This window comes from Strongylocentrotus purpuratus, unplaced genomic scaffold (genome assembly GCF_000002235.5).
Source record: "Strongylocentrotus purpuratus isolate Spur 01 unplaced genomic scaffold, Spur_5.0 spur5_scaffold_6, whole genome shotgun sequence".
Taxonomy (NCBI): domain Eukaryota; kingdom Metazoa; phylum Echinodermata; class Echinoidea; order Camarodonta; family Strongylocentrotidae; genus Strongylocentrotus; species Strongylocentrotus purpuratus.
The window spans coordinates 24011663-24036258 of NW_022145612.1; the positions used below are offsets into that span (position 1 = coordinate 24011663).

The following is a 24596-nucleotide window of genomic DNA, read 5'->3' on the forward strand; positions in this document are numbered from 1 at the left end:
AAAGCTTAATATATCTGATAGTATCCTTAGACCTATCCCGAGGATGTAATATTCCACATGGCACGAAGCCAACAATGGCGAAATATACGATCGAGTTTTAGAGACACAACCGTACTAGCAAACACCATTAGTCAACAAAAGATCTTTAACTAAAATATGAAATGATGCGCTGTACTTGTGCAATATGCAATTGGTTTGGTTTTATTTTTTCGTATAAAAAATCAAAAGCATGCAAGAAAACAATTTACAGAGAAAATACAAATCAAGAATTAAAAACGGCTGGAATGCTCTAAGTTGGTCAAATTCCATGAAATGTATCACACCCTGAAGTACTTATGACTTGCAAGCTCCATTCTGATGTGAATAAATAACAAAATAATCACTTTGACCTTGTTTATCATTTCAAATTGTGATTTATTATTTCTTCCACTCATTGATACAAAATATACTCTGCTTTTGTAATAATAAATACCTATTGACCAATATGTGACATAGTAATGTATAGTCTTAGATTTGTTCCCGACACTTCATAACAACTGCAACTATTATAAACCCACACAACAATCATAGATCTGAAACATAAACCTTAAACCTAAATTTCAAAGCATAAATATGACATTTTAATCACACTTAGTTGTGAGAGAGAGAGCAAGCAAGTTCATGTAAAATAGTGATAGAATTATTTCTTTGGAATACAATACGAATTTAGAGTCAATTCTCTACATCTAATTGTGTGTGTGAGAGAGAGAGAGAGAGAGAGAGAGAGAGAGAGAGAGAGAGAGAGAGAGGGAGAATGCAAGCGAGTTCATATAAATAAGTATTATTTTTCTGGAATGCATTTTGGTTTAGAGTTCATTTTCTACACATATGCTGCTATTTCATGCCTGTATTTTATGTGAATGTTCTTAATGTTTCAACAAAAAAAATCATCAAGCGTCGAATCTTAATTAGCGTGTAGGAAGTTTATGAGTAAAACTTTTATGTTTTCATTGAGTAAAAGTAACCATAAATATAAATTTACTGGTACATGTACAGGATTATCAGCTCCATTTTCAAGCCAAAAGAAAGTTTGCAATAATGCAGTCATGATTCGATTTTAAAAAATGAGAACACATTAAACATATGCTAATAATATAATGGAATAAGGATATACGAATAGTTACAAATGTAGTAGTACTGAAGGCAACCTCAATATATTTCAAATCTTAAGTGACAACATATTTGTATGATTCAGCCCACTTAAAAGAAATATATATATTGCTTTTTAAGATTAAGAAATTATAAGATCTGCTTTTAAAAATGTAAGATATCAACAATTTGCTTTAAAAAAGTCATACTATACACACAAATGAAAACATGACTAGGTTTTATAACTCTAGCGACTGAATTTTCGATTTTTGGTAAAATTAATACATTGGTAATACCCTGGAACCATGTTTCCTGAAAGTAGCTTCACACACACTATCAATATATCAAATACATTGAAAACATACCACTAAACAATCAGAATTGTATCCATTCATTTTCACACACAGATAATCAAGCTTAGCTCCTTCATTCAAAATGGAAGAATATTGTGTAAGGGTCACAAAAGACACCACAGTTTTTTCTCATCCCATTCTCTCATCAAGAGTTGAAATGAAAAACTACCGGTAACTGACATTTATATTGCTCAAGTCAAAATTGAAAATAATGTTTGGCAATCAAATCTACAGCATTTTTAACCCTTATCTTACATAGAAAATCGTATTTGGATTAAATGAAAGGTCTGTGCAAAGTTAAAATTGATCAATTTCATGAAGGTGTTTGCAATTGTGTTTTCAATTCAATGAAAATCAAGGTTAAGATTAATCTTGTCTACTAAAAAGCAAAATCAATTAATCAAATTTCCCTTCATTCTTTAAAAATTGCCACTCATTACACTTTGATCTTATCTTATATTATTGTTTCACAACCCATCATCAAAAATACATGTATACATCTCTTTCTATATATAAAAAAAAGGGATAATATATTCAATCAAAGAATGCAAATGTACAGTACGAAACTACAACCAGATCAATCAGTAAAGCTAAAACTCAAACAAAATATTCTTTGAGTATCAATCAACATTTCACATTTCTGACAACTGTATAATCAGCTTGGTAGCATACAAATGGCAAGACATATACTCTCATAATTCTCATGGGCAACAATGTTTGTCATTAAGTAGGAGTACAAGTTTCATATGAAATTAAAAAAACATCAGAAAAGAAAACCCCAGTGTTATAGTAGAAAATGAAATGACATATATGGTAACCTTTGATGGCACTTTCTGTTTTGTTTACCTTCCCTTTTTACATGAAAACCTATCATTTCATTTTTCTCTAGTTTAGTTAAAATTTGAGTATTAGTATCACAGACAATATTTTTTTCAACAGATTTAGTACTTTTGTAAGACTGTACACATTCCTACAAATGTACCTTACTACATGGCTGTAACCCCTGGCTTTTCATGTTATGTAATTCCTCTTTCATTTCTTATAATTCAACTTTATTAATGTATCCCCACACCCAAAAGGAAATGATGAATAAAACGCATTTACATTCTCTTCTTTAAACTGGAAGTTTCTCTTTTACTGTATGCCTCATACACAAATGTTAAATACACACAGAGCAAACTTGAATGAAATGAATATAATGAAGGTGAGGTACCAAATAAAAATTCTAGCTTTTCATTATGGCACATTCTCAAATACTTCTGGCACATTTATTCAAGGTAAAGTACATATTTCATGAGAGATTAAGTAAAGGAACCAACATTCAAGAATTGAATGTCATACATGGAACAAAGTATACTCACTTTAAAACAGCATGAAAATAAATAAAACTTTACAACTCACATCTAGATCCTAATCAAATGATTGGTCAAACGAAGTATTAAAAATGTGTCATTCATTTACTGAGACTATCTAACAATTTTTAATTATGCAATGTGCAGCAGTGCATGTAGAGGTTAATGGGCTTATAATATTATTGTTTATGGGTTAAAGTAAGCATATTAAACTTGGGCTTTATTTTTGAACGATAATGACCCCAAAAAATTAGAAATTTATTTATTTTACAACAAATAATAAGGATCTAGGAGTTTTGTTGTATAAAACAAATGATGCATGTTTCATTCGTTCATTACAGGATCTATCAGCTCTAATATTAGCTCTTGTTGGGGCTGTATGTGCACCTATCTATCAAAGCCTAATGGCTTTGTGTGATGGATGCATAAAGCCTCAACTCCAGTGTGGATAGATTTTTATAATGAACCCATTTCGCATGCATCATTTTGTATAATCTCTGTAGCAAAAACACTATTATATAAGTTTTCATAATCCAGGCAAGGAAATAAGGATGTTATAGAAATAAGTCAGGTGCGTGTGAATACAGGCTAAAACATAGGCAGGAATGTACAAGTACCAGTAAACACAGTTTCAAGGTTGAAAATGTCATTGATATACTTAAATATGCTTTGGTGCATTAAGGCTTCTGAAAGAGCGGAGTTGGTGCACAAGACCTGACTGCGTAGCATAAATGTAACTGATCTCACCATTAATAATAGCAATGTGCGACCCCAAACCTGAAAATATGTGTAGCAGTAGCTTGCATGATTAAGTTCGCTCACACTCCATAAATCACTAGGCAGAAAGACGGGAAGATACATGTTCTTAAAACAAGTGGGGAAGGGAGTCTTTAAAAATTAAGTGATCCTACTTGTCGCTCTGCTTGTAGGTGCCTTCCAGCTCGGTAACATGAGCAGTGCAGATAGGCCATCCAACATGGGTCTGAAATTAAATTATAATATAGAAAAAGAAAAAGTTTTCAAGGGTGACAATTACCATCATCGCCCTACATAAATATTCCAAGCAAGCGATCACTGAACTATAGTGCATGATCTGTAAAGTCTGCTTTTAACTGCCATTCATGTCAATTCCATTCTAATGAAGCTTTTTACAAACATGTCGCAGAGAATTCACTCCTTATGGTATAGACAGAGAAAGATGATGTTCGTTATATTTTTCCATATCTGTTTTGCCTTTGTTATGTCTGCTATTAAGATATCTCCACTGAGTCCACTCTAATTTTAAATCTTTCTTTTATTTCTTGCACAAAAACAGAAGAACTGTTCCCTTCGGCTTCCGAGGCTACTCTGATTTTTGCAAAACGTAACTTTGTGTATGGTATGTGTATTTTTTTTAATTGTTAGTCACGTCTGCAAAATGAAAAGATGAAGGAAAAAGAAGCTAATTCACAAAGGAAAGATAAATTAAATGCCATTTTGCTTTTCCCTGTATACAAATATTCATATTAACAACCTACCCTACTCTGCTATATGACAAACTATTTGAGATACCTACCTATATGGCACAGCTCTGTGTTGAATCACTTTGGTTTGTTTGAGTGCTGTATCTAGCTGCTCCTAAAGGTACACAAACAAGAATGATTAACATAAATCACAACTTCAATCCAATTCGTTTATTTCCATTCCAGCAAATACATGAAATAGATAAAGGGGTGTGTATATCAGTGTTAAAAAATATATGGTATGATAGAGAACAAATTAGTATTAGGATGGCCATACAAAAAGCAAGTGGGGATTGTGTTCTGACGGCCAAACAAGCAAAGCAAACATGAAGTGTATTAAAATACATGTTTGACATCATTTTGAATTCATAAATAAAAATCAGTGTAAAATATAATTTTCTGATAAATATGAACAAATGACAACCCCCCCCCCCAAAAAAAAAAAAATTAAAAAAATAATAACAATAATATACCTACACAAACCATACACAGGATGCAGTATAATTAAAATGTATTAAAATGTATTTTAACAGAGATTTCTTCAATTTTCTTTTAAATGTATTTAACAAAATGATTGATTGTATTTCAGTAGGTAGATTATTCTAGACAAATGGAGCATGATGTCGAAATGAAAATAATACATATTTGTTATTAACACAAAAAAACGGTCTTAGCCTACTCAGTCTTGGCCTATTATGTGTGGCACAGTTTTCAAGTAAATTTGAAAACAGTTACAGTTTTCTAATAATTTGCATTATACATGTAGTTCAATTTCTACCCAACATGGTTAAAACACGACAAAAAACTTAAATAAGGTACCGCGCGAGCAAAGAGAACCACACTTCATACTGCATTATAAAAACAAATACAGTCAATATGAGGTTTTGGAAAATTGAAGCATATCTGCACTCGCTTACATTTAGTATATTCACTAGGCTTATCAAATTCAAGAATGTATCTGTAACAATAATATCTTTAAAATAAAAAAATTTAAAGTACAACCTGCAGAAAAATGATTCAACCTTGCATTTTAGGTTATTCACTTTGGCTCAACCTTCCATTACACACTTTACACACTTCAAAAAAATACCTGCATAATATATTGTTTATTAGTCAATGTTAGATAACTGGTCTCCTATACCAGTAACTTGTGAAATTGAAATCGAAATAACGTATCAAATTCTTTTCAACCAAAAAACAACAACAAAAAAACACCATATAAAAATAAAAGCTACCATCATTTCTTCTAGCTATATATCATGTTATCATATTTTCGAAAGTTGCCCCTTTATTGAACCCACAGATCATAACATCAAAGTGAATTCCCTTACATCATACCACTCTTTATATGAACAAAATACCCATACACTTCAAAAGATAGTTGAGTTTTGTTGCAGAGGGCGCTACACAGATAATGAAAAACTGAGTGTGGAATTTGAAAAAATATACAATTTAAATGACAAAATCATCTTTGTTTGATCAAAATAGGTTCTCCATAATATTGAAGTCCAACTTAGAGTTAAGTTTGACTTAGGATCTTTGTGAAACACCCCCCTGGGCTGGTATTCAATTAAAAACTTATGTCAGAAATATGATTTTTTTTTTTTTTTTTTTTGTAGTTGATTTTTTTAAAACTTAGTTTTTGGCTTAGATAAAATACTTGGCCGACTGTAGTATTAAATTGAAGCTTTTGGAGGTCTTGATTGGCAGGCATATGGTCATCATACGCAGTTATCGCATTGAATGCAACGCGTTAATTACAAATAATTTTGGATTGACCATGTGACGTCACAATGCTTATCAGTAAGTATTTTGCCTTATAGTCGACTTGCTTTAAAAGTAAAATGCTCAGATATGATCTGAATACAAGTTTAGAGATAGAAATTAGCCAAGCAAAGTTTTAAGTAAAATGCTAACTTAATCGACATACTAAATTGGAAATGGCCCCAGGTTTATAGGGTTGCAATTACATTTCCCCATTAGATTTAGGGTAAGGGTGAAGTACAGTGAGCACGTGTTACCAGTCAACATGAATTTGATCTGTACAACATAGGTCATTATGATAAAAAGATATGCCATGTCACAACCGTATAATATAATTAACTCGGTTTGTAATCCATTGTCTACCAGGCGTTCTTATATTTGGTCTACATGGAGTGAGAGAATTCAGAAGTCAAGAAGCTATTCACACCGACTATTTTTACTATACCAATCACCCTCAGTTCAATACTAAGCATTAAAGGGATCGTTTAACAATGTTAAAACTGAGATACACGGCCCTACATGTTATCAGTGTCTGTGATATGGTGTAATATTGAAGCCCTAAAAAAATTGCGCTTTAAAATGATCAAGGAGTGCCTCAAAAAAGTAAAAATCTTTGAGTGACCGGTTTTACCATACTCGTTTTCCCCAATAGACCTTAGTGTTATGAAAACCGTCAGGCGAACGGATTTCAAAATTTGTAATTCCAATCATAAATATCTTGATAATCAGACATGCGATCGGCTTGTAAAAGTCATGGGGTTCCTGACTGACCTAAAGGTTTATAATTATCATTGCATCATGAGCTAAATCCAGAATTTTGTTTCAGAATCTGAGACAAAGTTACCGGATCCCTTTAACACATTGTTCTCCACCAACAAACAAAAGACACAACATACCAGTACAGAGTCACTACTTCACTTACTTCACTGACATCCAGTCCAGAGTCCCACAGAGCCTTCTTGATCTGAACAACCGACAGGTTTCCAGTCGTTTCAATGTCCTGTGCTAGACAATGGCTCAAGATCCTAGACTGGTTGTCGCAGATGAACTTATCGACCATGGCTGCTATGTGACTTGGAGGCTAGAATGGGATCAAGAGAGATTGATGAGAGTAAATAGATTGTCTTTGTGTCTCCATCAACTTTCTTTAACACTCAGCGCAGCTCTACAATTGGTAGACAGGGTTACTTTTAAGGCTTGTTCAGATATCGGTCCTGTGCATATTCACTAATTTCTGTGGCATAAGATAGGAAATGGGAAGCATAAAGTTAAATCTGTTGAGACTGCAAAACATAGTTTGACTAATGTACAATTTGACTTAGGAAGGGTAAATAAGCCATATTCTGCCAAGTTTGAACAGCTCTACATAGTACAGATGTATTATATAAAGTTGGGTATTTTGTGTATAGAACTCTTTTGTTTTTTTCAAATTAAAACCAAAGTTGCTTCATTTCTTACAACAAATGTCCAGCCATGAACAAATATGATAATGAAAGTTTGCCAAATAACCCATTATTTTCAGACACAGGATATTATCCCGAAGCTCGAAATTGCGTCTTCATACACCAGATCGATAAGCTCATCACAAACTAGCTCGCACGGTTGCAAATTAGCCAGCTATTTCCCAAATAGCGAAATATTTTGGAAACAAGACCAAGATTTCTTGGGGTTTTTGCTCGACCAAATATACTGCTAATTGCAACTGTGGGCTGTTGAAGACGCAAATTAACTGGCTAATTTGCGATAGGGATAGTTAAAATAGCGGGTTATTTGGCAAACTCGAGCTAATGAGGACAGGCCTAAGGTCAAATTCACATCCGCAGACTTACTACGTTGCGTTTATGTCCATCTACATCCAGCTTGAGAACATGGATATCCTTAGACTCCATTACATCCCGAATCTTCTGATGAATAATCAAAGGCATCGGGATGTTCTACAGAAAAAACAATAATAGAAAGCAGCTTTCATCTGACTTTTACGACCAAGGGAAAAGAAATAAGTTGAGAATCGCTAAAGGATTCCAATGTGAAACTTGGCATGCATTTGCAAAATACGTATTTTTCAGAAAATGTTTTGTGAATTTCTCTATCAAAAGCAACAAATACAATTTTTTTAAAAGATGTCTGTTACAAAATTGAAAAGAATTTTATGGATGATTGACAACATAACATGTCATGACATAACCAAAATTATAACAGTTCAGCCAACAAGTATAATGACATAATTAAATTAGACAATACAGTGGATAATTACCATTTCCATTTAATAAAATTCTTAAAGCACTTAACATATACTTTTCAATTCATAGAATTTTGACAAAAACTTGGTGGTTGTGGTCACGATGGTGATGTTGGTGAAATAGGAAAGGACAAGATACAGGTGGACAGCTAGATGTTGGCTTACCTGCAGTGCTACCAATCTCAAGGTGGGATTCAGTTTGAAAGCTTTACACAGTGCCACCATTCCTTCATCTCCAACGGGATTCGAAGTAAGCTGTAAAGAAGAAATGGTTCAACTTAAAGCCCTACTGCACTACTTATAGGTACTTGCGCCCTCTATATAGCAAACAATGCCTAAGCGGTGACTGTTGATCCCCCATGGTCCCCTTTTTCTTATGTTAATTGAGAGCTGATTTGATGAGATAACCACTTGTCAGTGACCATGCACTCATGCAGGGAGGTCTGATCCCTCCCAGCCAAACTAGTGCAGATAGGCTTTAAAACAAATTTCTTTTATAACTTCTACTAACAAAAAGCTAAGACCGAAACAGGTATTATTAATATTTTTCAGTATTATCATATATATAGATTTAACAAGGGAAGCAGATACAATATAAACATTCAGTAATATTGCCAGAATATTACTTCTTGTTTTTGATAATCCATGAGAACCAGTAAATGGTGTCGACAAGTTTAAGTCTTAACACTCATGGGAATCTAGCAGAATTTTGGGAGCGAAAAAAATGTAAAATGGAGGGTGAATAAAATAAATGTGCTTTTAAAAAAATGTCTTCATGGTAGTAAATCCACTATTCATAGAACAATTTTTCAGAAAATAAAATGTATAATTCAGCAAATATTTTGGACGTGAGTTTATGCAGAATAGAAGTGATGGCAACAAACAACAGTGCATTCATTATGAAAACAACAACAACAAAGTGAGCTTACCAAGAGTGCTGCTAAGCGGGTGTTCTTTTTGATTCCGATGGATAACTTCTGGGCTCCTATACTATTGATATGATTATAACTGAAAGAGAAAAAGAGATGAGACTAATGATGGTTTTAAACTAAATTGATAGAATGCTAGGGAGAAAATTAATTGTCCAAGTAGGAGAAGTGGTTCCATTATCTTCTCATACTGTCTATTTCTGCCTTTCTTCCATTTCTTATATCTCTCTTTCACTCTCCTTTCCTCTTAATTTTCTAATTTTCTTCTTTGCCATTTGATTGGGAAGGCAAATATCTTCCTTGCCTTCTTGCAGTAGCTTTTCTTCTGCCTGACACGTGTAAGAAAATCAAAATCGCACTGAAAGTCTCTCCATGCAATGTCTCAAAACGCTATCTTATTTTAAAATTTCACATAATTCTTGGCCTTGCTTTTCTCCAAATTTGAGTTTCAGCAGTATTGGTGATCTCTTTAAAGCTACTATCACCAACAAATAATTGAAACATTCCATATCTGATAAAAGAGTTGTGTAATTTAGCATATATACCTTAGATTTAGGATTCGAAGACCTGTATTCAGCTTGAGTGCTCTCATGAGTGCAATGCATCCTGGGACTGACATGCCATTATTTGAAAGGTCGAGAACCTCAAGAATAGTGTTGACCTGCAGAAAAGCATTAAAACAGGTGGATGAATACAGAAAGTTGATGTGATAGAAACAAATCTATTTTGATTGGTATTCAAAACAAAAACAGTATGAAAATTACACTTTTCTGTCTGTATCATATGACATTACAAAGGGCACATGATACATGGGTATATAAAAAGTTTGGCTGCTGTTGGTTACGAGACATTTCTGGTCCTCATAGTGCAGTTGTTGCTTAGCAATAATTTAAAATAAATGTATTCACCTTGAGTGCATTAGCCAATGCTGCAATGCCCTTGTTCCTTACAGCATTCCATCTCAGATCTAGGTAATTTAATCCATCATTCACCGCCTGCCAAGGAAATGAAAAAAATATAGGCTCATTACCCCCATTTACACAGCCCAAACACTAATTTGATAATCATCAATTTTTTTTACTACCATAACTACTGGAAAAACCCATTAAAAAATGTAAAAAGTTTGCTTATACCAATTTGTAGGTGAGTAGTGCAAATGCGCCACTCGACTGTGCTGACCAAAGTTTGCATTAAAACTGCACTTGAAAAATCATAGAAACTTCGATTGTTATTTTAGGTCAGGAAACGCAGGAATGTGAGAAAATACAATGATTTTAGGTTGCAGTGTAAATGCTATACTTATTTAAAAACAAATATGCTTCATCTTACATAATGCAGTAAATATAAGTGAAAAACACAAATTGCCATCCACAAATTCATTTTCTGGGTAAAGATAATACACAAATATATTTAAATGTACAGGAGACCTAAGATATGCAATGTTACTTTTAATCATACACTGTGGGTGAACTAACATCTCTAAAGAATTTACAGGTTGTAAACCCTATATAAACTAAAAAAAACTATCCAATTATTGTGGGCATCAGTAGATCCAACTTACAAGTCCTGATCCAAGATGTACCCCAGCCATCTCTCCTAGTTCATTATAACTCAAGTCAAGCTCTGTGAGTGTGGCATTGTTCCTCAGTGCCTCTGCCAAGGGGATGGCATCCTTATCGGTCAGGTGATTTGCTGGTGGGATCGATGAAGCAGAAAGAATGACAATGAGACTTTAGCGTATCAACGATTACCTGATCCAGACTCAAGAATGGTAGAGCAAGGTAAATATCATACGTATTGGACCTAAGAAATTATTCTGAACGTACTATACAATAATCAAACTTTTTTAGCAACACCTCACGCATGATCTTTAAATACAATCTAAAAAATGTATAAGTTTCAAAACTATACAAATTAATGAGTAAGCCCAATCCAAGATGGTTTGACTTTGGCTGTAGTCCAAGACCTTCTGGTTCCAAGATCACGGTGTACATAGTGGTCTAACTACTGAGATGTCAATGAATATAGTTGTGAATAAAACCTTGCTCGAATCATCAGAAAATAACGGAAGCATGATATGGATGAGTAATATGAAAATCATATGGTAATGATGATAATAATGTATTTATATAGTGCATTTTTCATATGTTCAAATGTGCTTATATCTGTACATGTATGTACACTGTATATTTGTAAAGCACTTAGAGACATTTTGTATTAAGCACTATATAAAAGCTAAATATTAATATTATTATTATAGGAGATGTGAGTTCATAAATATTTTTTTGATGGTGAGAGATTGCTCTTTGCCATAAGAAATAATGGTAGGTACGAGTCCCGCCGCGGCACTAATGTCCTCTGGCAAGACATTGATCTACATTTGCCACACTCCACCCAGGTGAAGTAAATGAGTACCTGGTAGGAATTTATTTCTTGAAACGCAGCGCGCGTAATAGCTGCACTGCTAAAGTCATATATGCTGCATTATTTGTAGAGCGCTTAGAGACTTCTGATAAAGTAAGTGTAAGGCGCTATATAAGCACTATAATTATTATCCACGGTTTGGGAGCAGAAGTTGAGAATGCTCTAGCTGCCACCAAGTTTTGGCAGCATCTAGATATGGGGATGGATGGTTCAGCATGATGCCTATTGAGATCGAGGAGCTAAAGGAGTACCAGATAAAGTGCGTATGGTCCACTGTGATGAGTAGACATATGCTTTTAAGTGAAAACACCAAATGATTGAAGGCTGATAAAAGCTCACCTCGCAGACAAAGGGTCTTCAATGTGTAGTTGGATTCCAGCATGTTAGAGAAGGCGGTAATCCCTCTCCCTCGTATCAGATTGTGGGAAATGTCCTGGAAACCAAACATAAAACCACTGCTTTATCAGAATCTGGTAATGAGCTACCGGTAGATGAATTGCACCATCCACCATTGCAAGAATCCTCATTCATATAGATGAACCAACAAAACTATTCTGGGGCACACTTGGCAAAGTATGCAATGCAGGTTTACTGTTTTTATTATATTAAATGTTACATATTATTTTTAAAAGACCAACATTGGCTTGAGTTAAGCCTTTCTTTCCTATCTCACACATCTCCACTTTGTCATTAATATTTTTCTACAGGTAACATATGAAATGAATTTAGAACTTGTCCAATAGTTTAGTTAACTTTTGGGAAAATGTATATCTTGAAGCAAGAAGAAAACAACTCTGTGAACATTTTGTAATATCTTTAGAAAAACACCCTGTTTTTAATGATTGGTTACCGGTTAAAAGAGAAAATAGATACGATTTGAGAAACTCAAACAAATATGACACTTTTAAATGTAAAACGTTAAGATTTCAAAATAGTGCTCTTCCGTACCTTGTTCGCATTTTAAACAATATATAGTCTATTTTTTTATGATTATGTTCTTCTCCTATGTACAATTGTGTATTTGCTGGTTGTATATGCATGGGCATTCTCTGGGTGATGGGCGCCCTTTCTTTGTTGGTGGGATCTAATCTTAATTTATTCATAGCTCTTGTTCCGGTTGCTGGAAGCTGTGAGGGGTGTGTTTTTGTCTGCCTTTTGTTTTGCCTGTTCATGCGTTGACTTGTTATGCCTTTTATATTTCTGAGTGAGTGTGGTGTGTTGTGTGCATTATTCAGTAATTCCCGTGTTGGGAAGCGGAACTGGGGAAGCATGACCGGTCTCGGTCACCTTGGCTTTAACCGGGCTCTCCCAGCTCTGCTCCTCGCTTTATATTGTTTTGTGCGCTTGTTATCTGATTTGTATGTGTTTGAGTGCTGCGTGTGCGGTTTGTGTCTTCGTCATTGGGGGTGTGTTAGTGGGTCCTTGAGTGTGTGTTTTTTGTTGTTTTTTTTTTTGTTTTTTGGTGTTTTGCGAAGTTTGCATAATCCCCTTTTTGTATAGCTTTCAGCAATCGGATCTAGTTATTGTTATAGGGGGAGGGGGGTCATTTGATGAATTTTTTTTTTTTTGAAGGGGAAGGGGCCCACCTCCTGGACATGTGTGCCCATCACCACGAGAATGCCCACTGCCACTCATCACTTTTTAAAATTTTAACATTTACTATTGGTTTGTAACGTGCACTTTGCAATTTTGTTTGTATGTATCTATTTTCAATAATTTATTTTGTATATCTTTAAATGTAACAAATGTGCAATTCAGCCTTTGGCTGCTAATCATTTGATGAATAAACTCTTTTAGAATCTTGAATCTTGAATCTTGAATCTAGAATTTGAGTAAAATTGTGAAATATTGTGAATATATTGTTTAAAATGGTATTTGTATTTGTTTGCACTATATGCATCGGCACATCTGTCATACTCATAAAGACGAGGTGATATCAAGTGGATTAGCTATACTCACAACTTTGGTGATATTGACGTTATTTTCCAGCATGGTGGCAATAGCAATTCCACTGTCATCCAGTAAATGGTTATCACACAGATCTAGAGTCTCTATCATGGAATTATTCTGTGAAATAAAACAACATTTTAAAAACTTTAAAATGAAGTTCATAGAAATATTCATAAACAGAAACATTTGATATGAACCTAATGACATCATTCATAACTTGGACCCCTGTGTTATCGTTAAATTTATTACACACGATGACCTCCTCTAAAAATCATTTAATTTTGCACACACATTATATCAACACATGAAAACTATATATATTTACATTTCAAGCCTATATGAACTACATTATTGGATCACTGTTGGATCGTATGGTAAGCAGTAGAATGATAGATTTACATCAAAAAATCCTTAACATCAACATATTCCCATGTTTAGTATCCATTCCTACCTTCATAGCTTTGGTGAGGGGGACAATGTTTTGTGCGTCGAGGTATCGATGCCTCAGCTGAAAGGCTGGGTCTGTCAAATGTCTCAGAACATATGATGCCGGGTCAACACCTTTATTAAAAAGAGAAGAGTACCATCAAATAAATGAATAAGGTCATCTAGATTGATGGTCAATCTGAGGTGGAGAAAGGTGAGATACATTGAGACCTGTCTATTAAGACCATCCAAGGGGGACAAAAAAAGTGGTCTTTACAGGCAGGTGGTCTGATGTTCAGGTTCCTTTAGTACATGTTTCAATGAGAGACTATTTTTAAGGGATACAAAAATTGTGGTATTTGTAGACAGGTGGCCACAGGTGTATATATTGACTAGTTTTATCGCAAGGAAGAGTAAATGTTCAGTCCATTTGATATGTTCAATTTATGTGCTATATTTTTTGTTGCATGGAAACATGCTTATTCCTATATGTTTGTATTTTGGAATCTTTCTTTCAACAGGTGATCACTACATATATATTTAGACTTTACTGTTACATCAATGAAAATAGTGAAAATTATTTTAAAAATCAATTAAAGGATCATTGAGATCTATATCATATATTTGATGTTTGCTATATAATACAAATTCACAAAGTTGCAGATGATTTAAAACTTATAAACTTAATGAAATAATAAATCCTGCAGTGCTATATTTCTTATACTTGTACCAAATACAGGTAAACAATATTGTGAATTACCTTCTTCTTTGCACTTCTGCATGTAAACTTGCCTGCCTGATGCATCACGTATAACTCGAGGTTCTGGAGTGTAAACAGTAGAACATATATACAATAACATGGATGTTAAACTTTGGAATTAAACACAACGAATGGTAACAACAATGAATAGAATGATGATATGATTGCTGGTAATTTAATCTCTGCATTTACATATGTTTTTTAAAGTTGATACTCTAAGACAATCCCAAATACTGAGATAATTATATAAATAGAAAGCTTTTAACCCCCATAATAACACCAAATGGTGTCCACCCGACAAAACAAGTTTAGAATAATGAATTTATTCAAGTAAACTCTACAAAAATATCTAAGTCTGAAACCCAGAAGTGCACGTAGAGTCGGGCCTCTATCCGTGACGTCACGAACGGGACTCATGGGCTCAGTGAGAGTGAATGGCAGTGATATCCCTACGTAAATGCTATCCTGTCAGAGCTTAGATTTGTTGTTGTAAGGAGTATATTTGATGGATTTTCTGTTTTCATTTGAATGAAGAATAATGAAGCAACATTTTCCAGTCGCTGATTTCTTTTTATATCCTCATATTCACCTATTTGGTAGAGATTTAAGACGAGTTTACTGCTTAGGAATTAAAGTTAAATCGTGCACGTATGAATAGGCGGATGCATTATATTGTCATCAGATAAGGTACAGGAGCAGTTTTGTAAAGCGAATAAGTCTATAACTATTATAGTACTTATCATAGATGTGTGTGACTGCCTCAAAAAAGGATACAGTACCAGTTAAACATTTTATGTTGTAAAATATCAAACTTGAACGAGATCATGCAAGCGCGCTTCCTCTATAATATTTTGGCGAGTGATCGATGCGGCTCTTGCATGAACGTTCGTGAAGCGAGCAAAATCGGGAGGTAAGACCAAGCCGCTGCTCTAGGCGCTGCTTGCTTGTGATGGAACGTACGTGCGCTAGTTATATGTTTATCGGCAATTGCAAGAGAATGAAAGTGACGTTGCCAGCTATGAAAAACAACTAACAAAGACTTGCTCCTGACTACCGGTGTCAGAATTGGTAGATGAAGGATCTTCAGGGCCAAGGAAGGCGAAAGACATGGGAAAAAGGCAGAAGAAACCATCGGGAGATCGCTGTAGTGTATGGTAATGAACTGTGCATGGGTAGACAGCTACTGTTCACTCCGTGCCTGGGCCGATTTCAACACCAAAACAAAAAATTACATGGTGAAAATATCGACTAATAGCACATCGTTGGCATGTATATGTCATAATTTTTAAAAGGGGAATTGATATTAATACTATGAAGTACTAGGGGAAGGTAAAGAATTGTACATAGAATTATGATTTATTAGACTTTTCAGCCTTTGAAACAAAAATATGCAGAAAATCGTATCACTCTGCACATGTTTGCTATGGAACATCCGGGTACGTGAATATACTCTTTCCCGGACGTGAGGTCATAAATAGTAGACCAGCGCCGTGACTGATTTTCTATGCAAAGAGAGGCGGATATTTTTGACATTTCAATTGAGGATTTAGAGTAGACAGAATTTTTTTGTGATATACTAAGTAATTGAAAAACTTAAAAATAACATATACTTGCTGTAGGTAACAAATTAAGGGACATTTATTTGCTTAGAGTATCAACTTTAAATACAACTTTCACTTCACATAGAGAAACTAATTCATCATTCTATCTTTGTGACTTCCTTACATATAGATATCCTCTTTTCCTTATATTCAGTAAAACTTTGCAATGAAAAAAAAATTGTGAAGTCATCTCAAATAATGAATAATAAAGTTGACTTACTCGGAGGAAAATATTCTTCCAGATCAGTATCATAATCATCGTCATTGTCATCAACACTCATCATCTCTTTAGTAGGATCCTTTAAAACACGCTCCTCTTTCTCGACTGCTTCTTCATCTTCATTTGTTGCCGTGGTTACATCCTCTGGCATAAGATAAATGAAAGAAATCATTACCACTAATGATCTGATAGAATATGATATTGAATGTAAACATGAATATGTATGACATAAACTAGTTCTATGGATGATTTTCTAGAATAATCTTAAGATTCTTTACCAAGAGGAGGGTAAGACAGGGTAAAGTCATACATGCATCATAAAGAGTATGTAAGTTTTTTTAAGACGTTTACAATTGTGTTACACTATTGAATGGAAAGCTCCTCTGACACAGAGGTTTTGAATAGTGGGTCATGAACTGTATGATCAGGCCACATACATGCAATAGCCCTTTTGTACGGCTATAAAAGTTTGAAATATATCCAGAGACCTTAAAGGTAAAGACCAGTATTGGAAACGCCCCAATTTCAAAAAATGAAATGGAAGCTCTCATTACCAATCATGTGAAAGAATATGTTTTGACTAATACATGATAACAAATTTGCCGGGAAACCGCCTACTAATTCATATATTTGGTAAATTTGTTTCTCTCAAGGTCTGTGAGAGATATAGGGTAGTCCCATATACATCTTTCTGTGTATAGTGCTTGTAACTTTACGAAGAATGGGCCAAATTTCTTATCATTTTGATGATTCTAGAACCTTGCAGATGCTAGATGCTAGATGATCAACCTTTTCTGATCGATTCCACAACGTTTCTTTCACAATGCAATCGCATGACCATAACTGGTCTTTACCTTTAAGAATATAACCAAAAAAAGAAATCACTCAAATAAGATATTTCAATGGTCTATGAAATATTAAATCAGCAAACATACAAACCTACATAACTCATGTATCAATTGGTATTATCATAATGCATGATGCAAGGATAGGAAATGTATCAGTTTATGTATCACAACCCTTTCGCTAAATGCAGATCATATATAGCAACAAATAGGTACATCAATAATTATTTTGATTGAACCTTAACCCCTTGACTACTGAATTCTCTCATTCTCTACAGACTTCATACAGGAACCACCTGGTTCCAGCAGGCAATGGGTTAATACAATTTCTGTTCTTCTGACCTGGAGTCGTCAAGTCATCATCCCTGGTATCTGGGGTAGCAGGTAGACTCCTCTCATCATCTTGCAATTCAGTGATGGACCACGGGGTGCTCTGCCTCCTCTCATCTAGAATGGAATCACCCAAGCTAGATCTCCTGTTGTGTGGTAATATGTGATGGCCAGGAGCGCTTGATGCTCTCAGAGGGGAGCGACTCTTTGAACTGGATGACCTCTTTGGACTGGGTGACCTCTTTCCGCGTCTGCTTGGACTTTTGCTCGAGGACCTTCAAAGATGAAAATTATGTTTGTGATTTAATTGTAATTTTGAATTTTTTTAAGCATATATGCTTTTAATTACCGGTAAAACATAAATTTGATATATATATATATATATGTATATATATATTATATAACAGATAAATGTAAGAATATTTATAAAAAATAGATGGCAATTATACATATAGCTCTGGATAAGACAAATTAATGAATTGATTGAATTCTAGGAAAAACATACACTGTACTGTTTGTCAAATACATACTACTGTATATGGTGTTGTATGACAAATAAAACAAAAAACAAACCCTTTTTTTTTTTACAAGACCAAGTTGAACTGAACTAAATTAATAACTATTTTAAAAGTCTGCTCTGCTTTGACTGAATATGATTCTATCTCTCTCTACACGCACCTGCTTGGGGAAGCAGTCTTTGGTCTCCCAGTACTTGACCTATGGAGTGTTGCCTGAGTAACATCGTGTCTGGGAGACTTCCTCCTAACAAAGAGAGCGTCAGCATGATCACCCCTTTCATCTACCAGACTGATGCCACCGATGTTGAGCTGAGACAGAGAGAGAGTATCACTGCGTGATGCCGGTGCTGTTTCCGTGGTAACGAGATGCTGAAGGAATCCATGAGGGCTATTTCTCTCCGGGGATGCTCCACGTTTCCGACTGGCGGTAGACTTTTTGTGTTTTTTGCTTTTCTGGTTGTAAGAAATATAGATTCATACAAGGGTTTTAAAATGAAATGAATTTCCAAATAGCACATTTTGAAACAATCTTTTTCCTGCAGTTTGTAAGAAGTGACATGTATTGCCATTTGTTTTTTACTCTATTTATATTCCAGTGTTAAACAGAGCCAATCTCCAATATATCTCTTTTTTTTAAAGACATCAGTAATGATATATTATATATATATATATGTGCACAGCATTCTTTACATTCGTTGTTTTTGTGATAAACATACAAAATAGCAGTGTGAATTACACAGCGATTAAGAGGATATCAACAGAAATCTATGTTTAATCAATCCAAGTCATATCATAGGCTAAAATATTAGCATACATAAAACTTTGAAAGAAATATTGATTTGTCTTCAGAAAAAGCGTACAGTAATGAATGCCTATATTTGTTTCCCCTTATAGATGATGAATCAGAAGAACTTCAGGGAGTTTTTTGTTGTTGTAGTAATTAGATTACTAGGCCAGTTTAGATATAAATAAACATCCCAACAGTCATAAAAACTTTATACAACTACAGATCAACCAAGTGTTTTGTCTTAAATTTCTTAATCATCTTTACTTAGTTGAATGCTGTTCCCAAGTGCAGATTACTTCTATGATTATAGGCAGCAACCATTAAAAATACATCATAATTACTGATCTAATAATCTCCTAGTATCCAACAACACAGAAACGTGTCATCCCCAGATTTCACTGACCTGAAAAGAGATGTAGTAGTCCCTTTTCTTAACTGTACACTCATTAAACACTTTAGAGAAAAGATGGGCACTTTGAATGGCTGGTCAATATTTGCATAGCGTGAGGACAGTGTAAACACTAAATCTCTGTTGCATTGTATAGTTTGTATTGACAGTAGAGAGGCCCAACTTTGAAGAAAACCCTCATCATGTTATACAAAGAGTGACCATGGGGGGGGGGGGGGTGAAATGAAACATGACCAACTATATTTTGTTAACATTCAAAGAAGCATTTCCTCCAAAACAAAATATTCAAGAATTGTCTAGATCTACATTTATTGAAAATGTTATCCTGCATTGTAGTCAGATCTATTTCAAATATCTTTGCATGTTTCAAAATGTAATTTAATTGCAGTAGATCAAAACATCAAAACATCACAGACACACTACAAGAATTGAAGAAAAGGTTGGATATCGTTACATGTGATGTGTAAGCTCCATTGTGAACAAATTGTATCAATTGAACAGTCTCGACCTCAAGTCAAAGAACTGCCATATAATGTTTATATGGGCCGACGTACAGACTGACAGTAACATTAATAATGGTATTACAATGTAGAGCAAATGCATATTATGTGGAAAGTCATTTAATAAGACCATCCATAAGTCATCATAACCAATACATCTTTCCTGTAGTTGATATAATTCAGAGAAGTGATTTTTGACCTTTTGTTGGTTGAAAGTATTAAAGACATTTTAAAAGTACCCCCCCCCCCCCTCCTCAGAAAAAATGCCATCATCAACCATCAACACTTGTCATGGGCTAGGGCACAAACTTGTTCATTAATTATTTATCTTTTTAAAATAAAAAATCTCTGAATAAACCCAATGTCCGGAGAGTTTGTATATCCAAACAATTTATCTTAAATAGCAATTTTCATAAATTTGTTAAGATTTATATTGGGCAATATCAATTACAAACGATTCATGATAATGATTGGTGAATTGGTGCTATTTCAGTATTTTGATGAATATTTTTTTCATGAAATCCAAAGCAAAGGCACTCACTAAAAATTAGTGAAAAGCCAAAAGAGAAGAATTAAGTTTACGTTTGTAAGCATGGTAAGTGTCCAGACACCCAACCCTCCAACATACAGGGTTATTCAAAGGTGTCATCATATTGGTACCAAGATTTAAAACTTACCACTTTGTTAATAATATCATATTCATTATTGCTTCGTCGTATACCAGCGGTGCCCACGCCCGTGGTCGTGGAGGCAGAAGCCGTAAGCCACCTAGGCCTCACCACCGCCCCGGTAGAGCGGGTGGACTCTCCGTGGTTATGCCTACAGGCGTGACGTCTGGCTGGTTTTGAATCGGACATTATTGATTGGTTTTGAAATGCGGTAGCACGTCCATCTAACCATAAATCATGGGCCGATTTCCCTTAAACATTGTTGAGCGTTCGAAAGTATTCCAAACTCTCTGAACTGAGGGTAAACTGTTCTAAATTTGACAAACTTCACAGCTCAGCATACATGATCGGCATTCCTGATGGTGGTCGCCAGCGCAGCTATGACCGTCGCGTCGGTTGCTGGGAACGCTCAATCAGCTGTTTTGGAAAACTTTTCCGAACTTTCTACTTTTGTGAATAGCGCCAACTCTTATCCACGTCGAATCGGCGCAAATAAATGTCCCCGATTAATTTATTAATTGATTTTTATTCGCCAAGCTTCCAACATACAACAAAATGCAAGAATAACATATCAGTTGAACAGGATAATCCACGAAAGCTCGAGAGCTTATTTCCAGTGGGGTACCAGACATAAATGTACAAAATAAATAAATTAAAATAGTAATATTTACAGCCAGAAAAAAAAACTTATTAAAGATCATAATGATGATATGGAAAAAAAACATCATTAAACTGATGATAGAAATGATAATACGTACAAGAAGAAAAAGAAGAAGGAGAAGGAGAAGGAGAAAAGGAGGAGGAGGAGGAGGAGGAGAAGGAAGAAGAGGAAAATAATGATTTATTCTTCTGCAAACTGCATGTCAATTAATCATCCAATTATCTTATCCTAAATGATGCCGATACTAAAAACAGATAAAGAATCTTATTTAAATTCTTTTCCAGTTTGAATCCCTCCAATATTATCATTAAAGGGGCGATGCTCGATTGAGTGTTGGGGGGGGCACATGCAACTTGGGTGAAACCAATACTTAGTGAGAAAGACACAGGTCAAACAAATCTCTGACAAGCATACTATAATAATGTTTCACAAATGTAACTTAATTTTTCTCTATAATCTCTGATGAGCAAAGAAGTCCGCGGGAGGCATCGGACAATAAAAAAAATCGTTCCGAGACGAGCGACCTGCAACTGAAAAAGTAGACAAAGTTGCGGTCAAGACATATCTACTGTATCGTTCTTTTTTTCTTTCGTCTTTTTTTGAGAGACAGAAATATGACTTCTGTCTGGTCTATAATCTAAATACCAATTGCTTAAAATATGAAGAATACGTGTCATGATTTAAGAAAACAGGAGATATTCTCGGTTGAGCCTGATTCTATTAGTTTTGCAATGGTACGGGCGTGCCGGGTGATAAAAAATGTTATGAACCTTTCAAATTACAAAATATGTAATATTGATGTATTCACTTTACCTTCCTGTAGATCGGTTCCATCATATTTTTGTTGACCCATATTAGATGCTTTCCGGTCGAAGGCTCTACAGCAGTATCCAATGAAGAATTCATCGCACAAGATATTTTTAAATACTTGTTCTATGACTGTAAAAATATACCGTTTAAGAATGAAGTTCCATCAAACTTGTACTGAGATAAGATCGAGAGCTAGTAGACGTCTATTTCGCAAGATACAGATGTGTCACTTGTTAATCCTTAGACGTCAATCGTGATTGAAGTGTAACTCAGAATAGAGATGTTGGCTGGCATCGCATGAATTTTTAAAACGATATTCGGAAACTGTCATCAATTCGTGCAGAGAGGAGAGGAGCAGATGGGAGGAGGGGCGAGACAGAGACAGGCGGGAAATTCATTGACTGGGAGTAGAGAAGAGGTTTGTACGTACGGTGGATGCAGATGAGATCATAAGAGAGAGAGAGAGAGAGAGAGAGAGAGAGAGAGAGAGAGAGAGAGAGAGAGAGAGAGAGAGAGAGAGCCTGAGTGAGAGAGAGAGAGAAATAGAGAGAGAAAGAGAAGAGAGATAGAAGAGAGAGAGAGAGAGAGAGAGAAGGAGGGGACTCAGACGAAAGATATATAGGGCGTGAAAGAGGCATTGAGGATGCGATAGAGAGGAGATAGAGAGATCGTATACAGAGACAAGATAATTAGAAAGGGCAGTGAGAGAGAGAGAGAGAGAGAGAGAGAGAGAGAGAGAGAGAGAGAGAGAGGGAGAGAGAGAGAGAGAGGGGGAGGGGAGGAAGAGAGAGTGAGAGGATGAAGAAAGAGAAGAAGACCGCCAGTTTCTATGACGATCTGCTTTGTTTATATTTTTGCAGGTGGTGGTAAGTTGGTTGACTAATCTATAACCTTCGCAACTGAACTTGTGAGAAGGTGTACGTAGCTTACAAACACATCGTTATTGGAAGATTATTTATGAGCCGTGTTTTAGAACCCTCACATTCAATAAGCAGGAGACGTCCTAATGATAATGAGCTGTCTGGAATTAAATTTATTCATTCGATTTCCGTTTCCTCACTTTGCTTCTCTGTCCTTTCCATATTTTGGTTCAAAACTTTCATCCTAACCTTTTTCTTTCTCTTGTTTCATTACCTATCATTCACCTATATTGATTGTTTACATAAATGGCCGTTTAATCAATCCAATTTACTGGTTAATATTGGTTCTGAATAAGTGTTTATAAAACAACATTCGATCCTCTGTTAATCTGTGCTTAATCATATGTTAAACCTTGTGTATTCACTGTTAATGTCTACATTTTTGTAAATACATTAGTAAATGTTAATCTGTATAATGTGACACCAGTGAAAATCAAATATCCAGAAATGGACAATAAATACTAAGTTGAAGTTTTACTGATATCTTATTTTGAGAATAACAAATCAACTCTTCATTTCATACTGCTGTATATCATTCACACAGTAAACTCGAATATGGTGCAATTAACTTTCAAACTAACTCGAAAACTTGAGTTCGTGAGTACGTTGTCATAATGATATTGTACATCAAGAAGGAAATAATTTGGAAGGCGCAAACAGGAAGTATGAAGAAACAAAGAAAGAAAAAGTGAGAATGCAACTTTTGTAGCGAATGCGGAGAGGACGGAGAAGCAAATGAGAAAACGGAAATAAGTATGAATAAAAATTAATTCAAGATATTTCATAATATACCTCTACCGATTATTGAATTTGAGAGAACAAAATCAAGTGATGCATCCTTTTACACCTGCCTCTTTCATTATTCCTCTCTGGCTCTCCAAAAGTCTTGCTTTGAGCTCTAGACTCTTTGTCAACTCGTCTAGAGGCTCTGCAAAGGACCAGGTGTGATCGATATGGGTTGCTTGGTGATCGGAGGAACCTCAAGGCGATGCTTGATGTCGTCTGATCAAAGGCATCATCATCATAGAGAGCGGGAAATATCACCTGTTTGGCGAGCTTTCTTTTAAGATTGATACTTAGGTAGTTTTGCATTACAAGACGGCTACCACCCTTAGTATATTCTTCATGTTTTCTTTTGCCTTATTGGTCGGTAGAAATAGAGAAAATGGATTTAATTTATCTTTCTCTTCAGCTGGAATTTGAAACTTTTAACAGAGGGAAAATTCAATTGCAAACGATGAGGAATCGTAAAACAAATATAAACACACATTTTGTCTTCATTATGTTGATGATTTGTTTGATTTTCTTTGTAATTCAGTGTTCTACATCCCCAGACAGGAATATTATGAACAAAGCATGGCAATTGCGTTCATAAGCGGTTCATGCTTTAGAATAATGATACCCCCTTGCAACATTTGGGAAAGATTGATAATTTTCAACCATTTTGGGCTTGTCCGACATTTTTCAAAACAGGCATGGACTTGGCACCTGTATTTTGTT

At 35.0% G+C, this 24596-nt stretch overlaps 1 protein-coding gene across 1 annotated transcript; it reads right to left on the minus strand.

Moving 5' to 3' along the window:
- Positions 1 to 1802: 1802 nt before the first annotated feature.
- On the minus strand, positions 1803 to 21190 carry LOC105444934. Its single transcript, XM_030972336.1, has 17 exons — positions 20715 to 21190; positions 18502 to 18794; positions 17836 to 18098; positions 16649 to 16792; positions 14828 to 14890; positions 14093 to 14202; positions 13651 to 13758; positions 12031 to 12124; positions 10829 to 10959; positions 10176 to 10262; positions 9813 to 9928; positions 9268 to 9346; positions 8504 to 8593; positions 7929 to 8033; positions 7022 to 7180; positions 4389 to 4450; positions 1803 to 3815 (listed from the first exon to the last, which is right to left on the minus strand). The coding sequence occupies exons 1-17, from the start codon at positions 20892 to 20894 to the stop codon at positions 3731 to 3733; spliced, it is 2169 nt and encodes a 722-aa protein (XP_030828196.1). The 5' UTR covers positions 20895 to 21190; the 3' UTR covers positions 1803 to 3730.
- Positions 21191 to 24596: the final 3406 nt, after the last annotated feature.

What these genes read in the sequence shown, in the direction of transcription:
- LOC105444934 (XM_030972336.1), bottom strand. Translation starts at nt 20,894, where the DNA reads ATGTCCGATTCAAAACCAGCCAGACGTCACGCCTGTAGGCATAACCAC. An exon ending in ATGATATTATTAACAAAGTG is followed by an intron (nt 18,795 to 20,714) that starts GTAAGTTTTAAA and finishes TCTTACAACCAG; the next exon opens with AAAAGCAAAAAACACAAAAA. An exon ending in TACATCTTGGATCAGGACTT is followed by an intron (nt 10,263 to 10,828) that starts GTAAGTTGGATC and finishes TTTCCTTGGCAG; the next exon opens with GCGGTGAATGATGGATTAAA.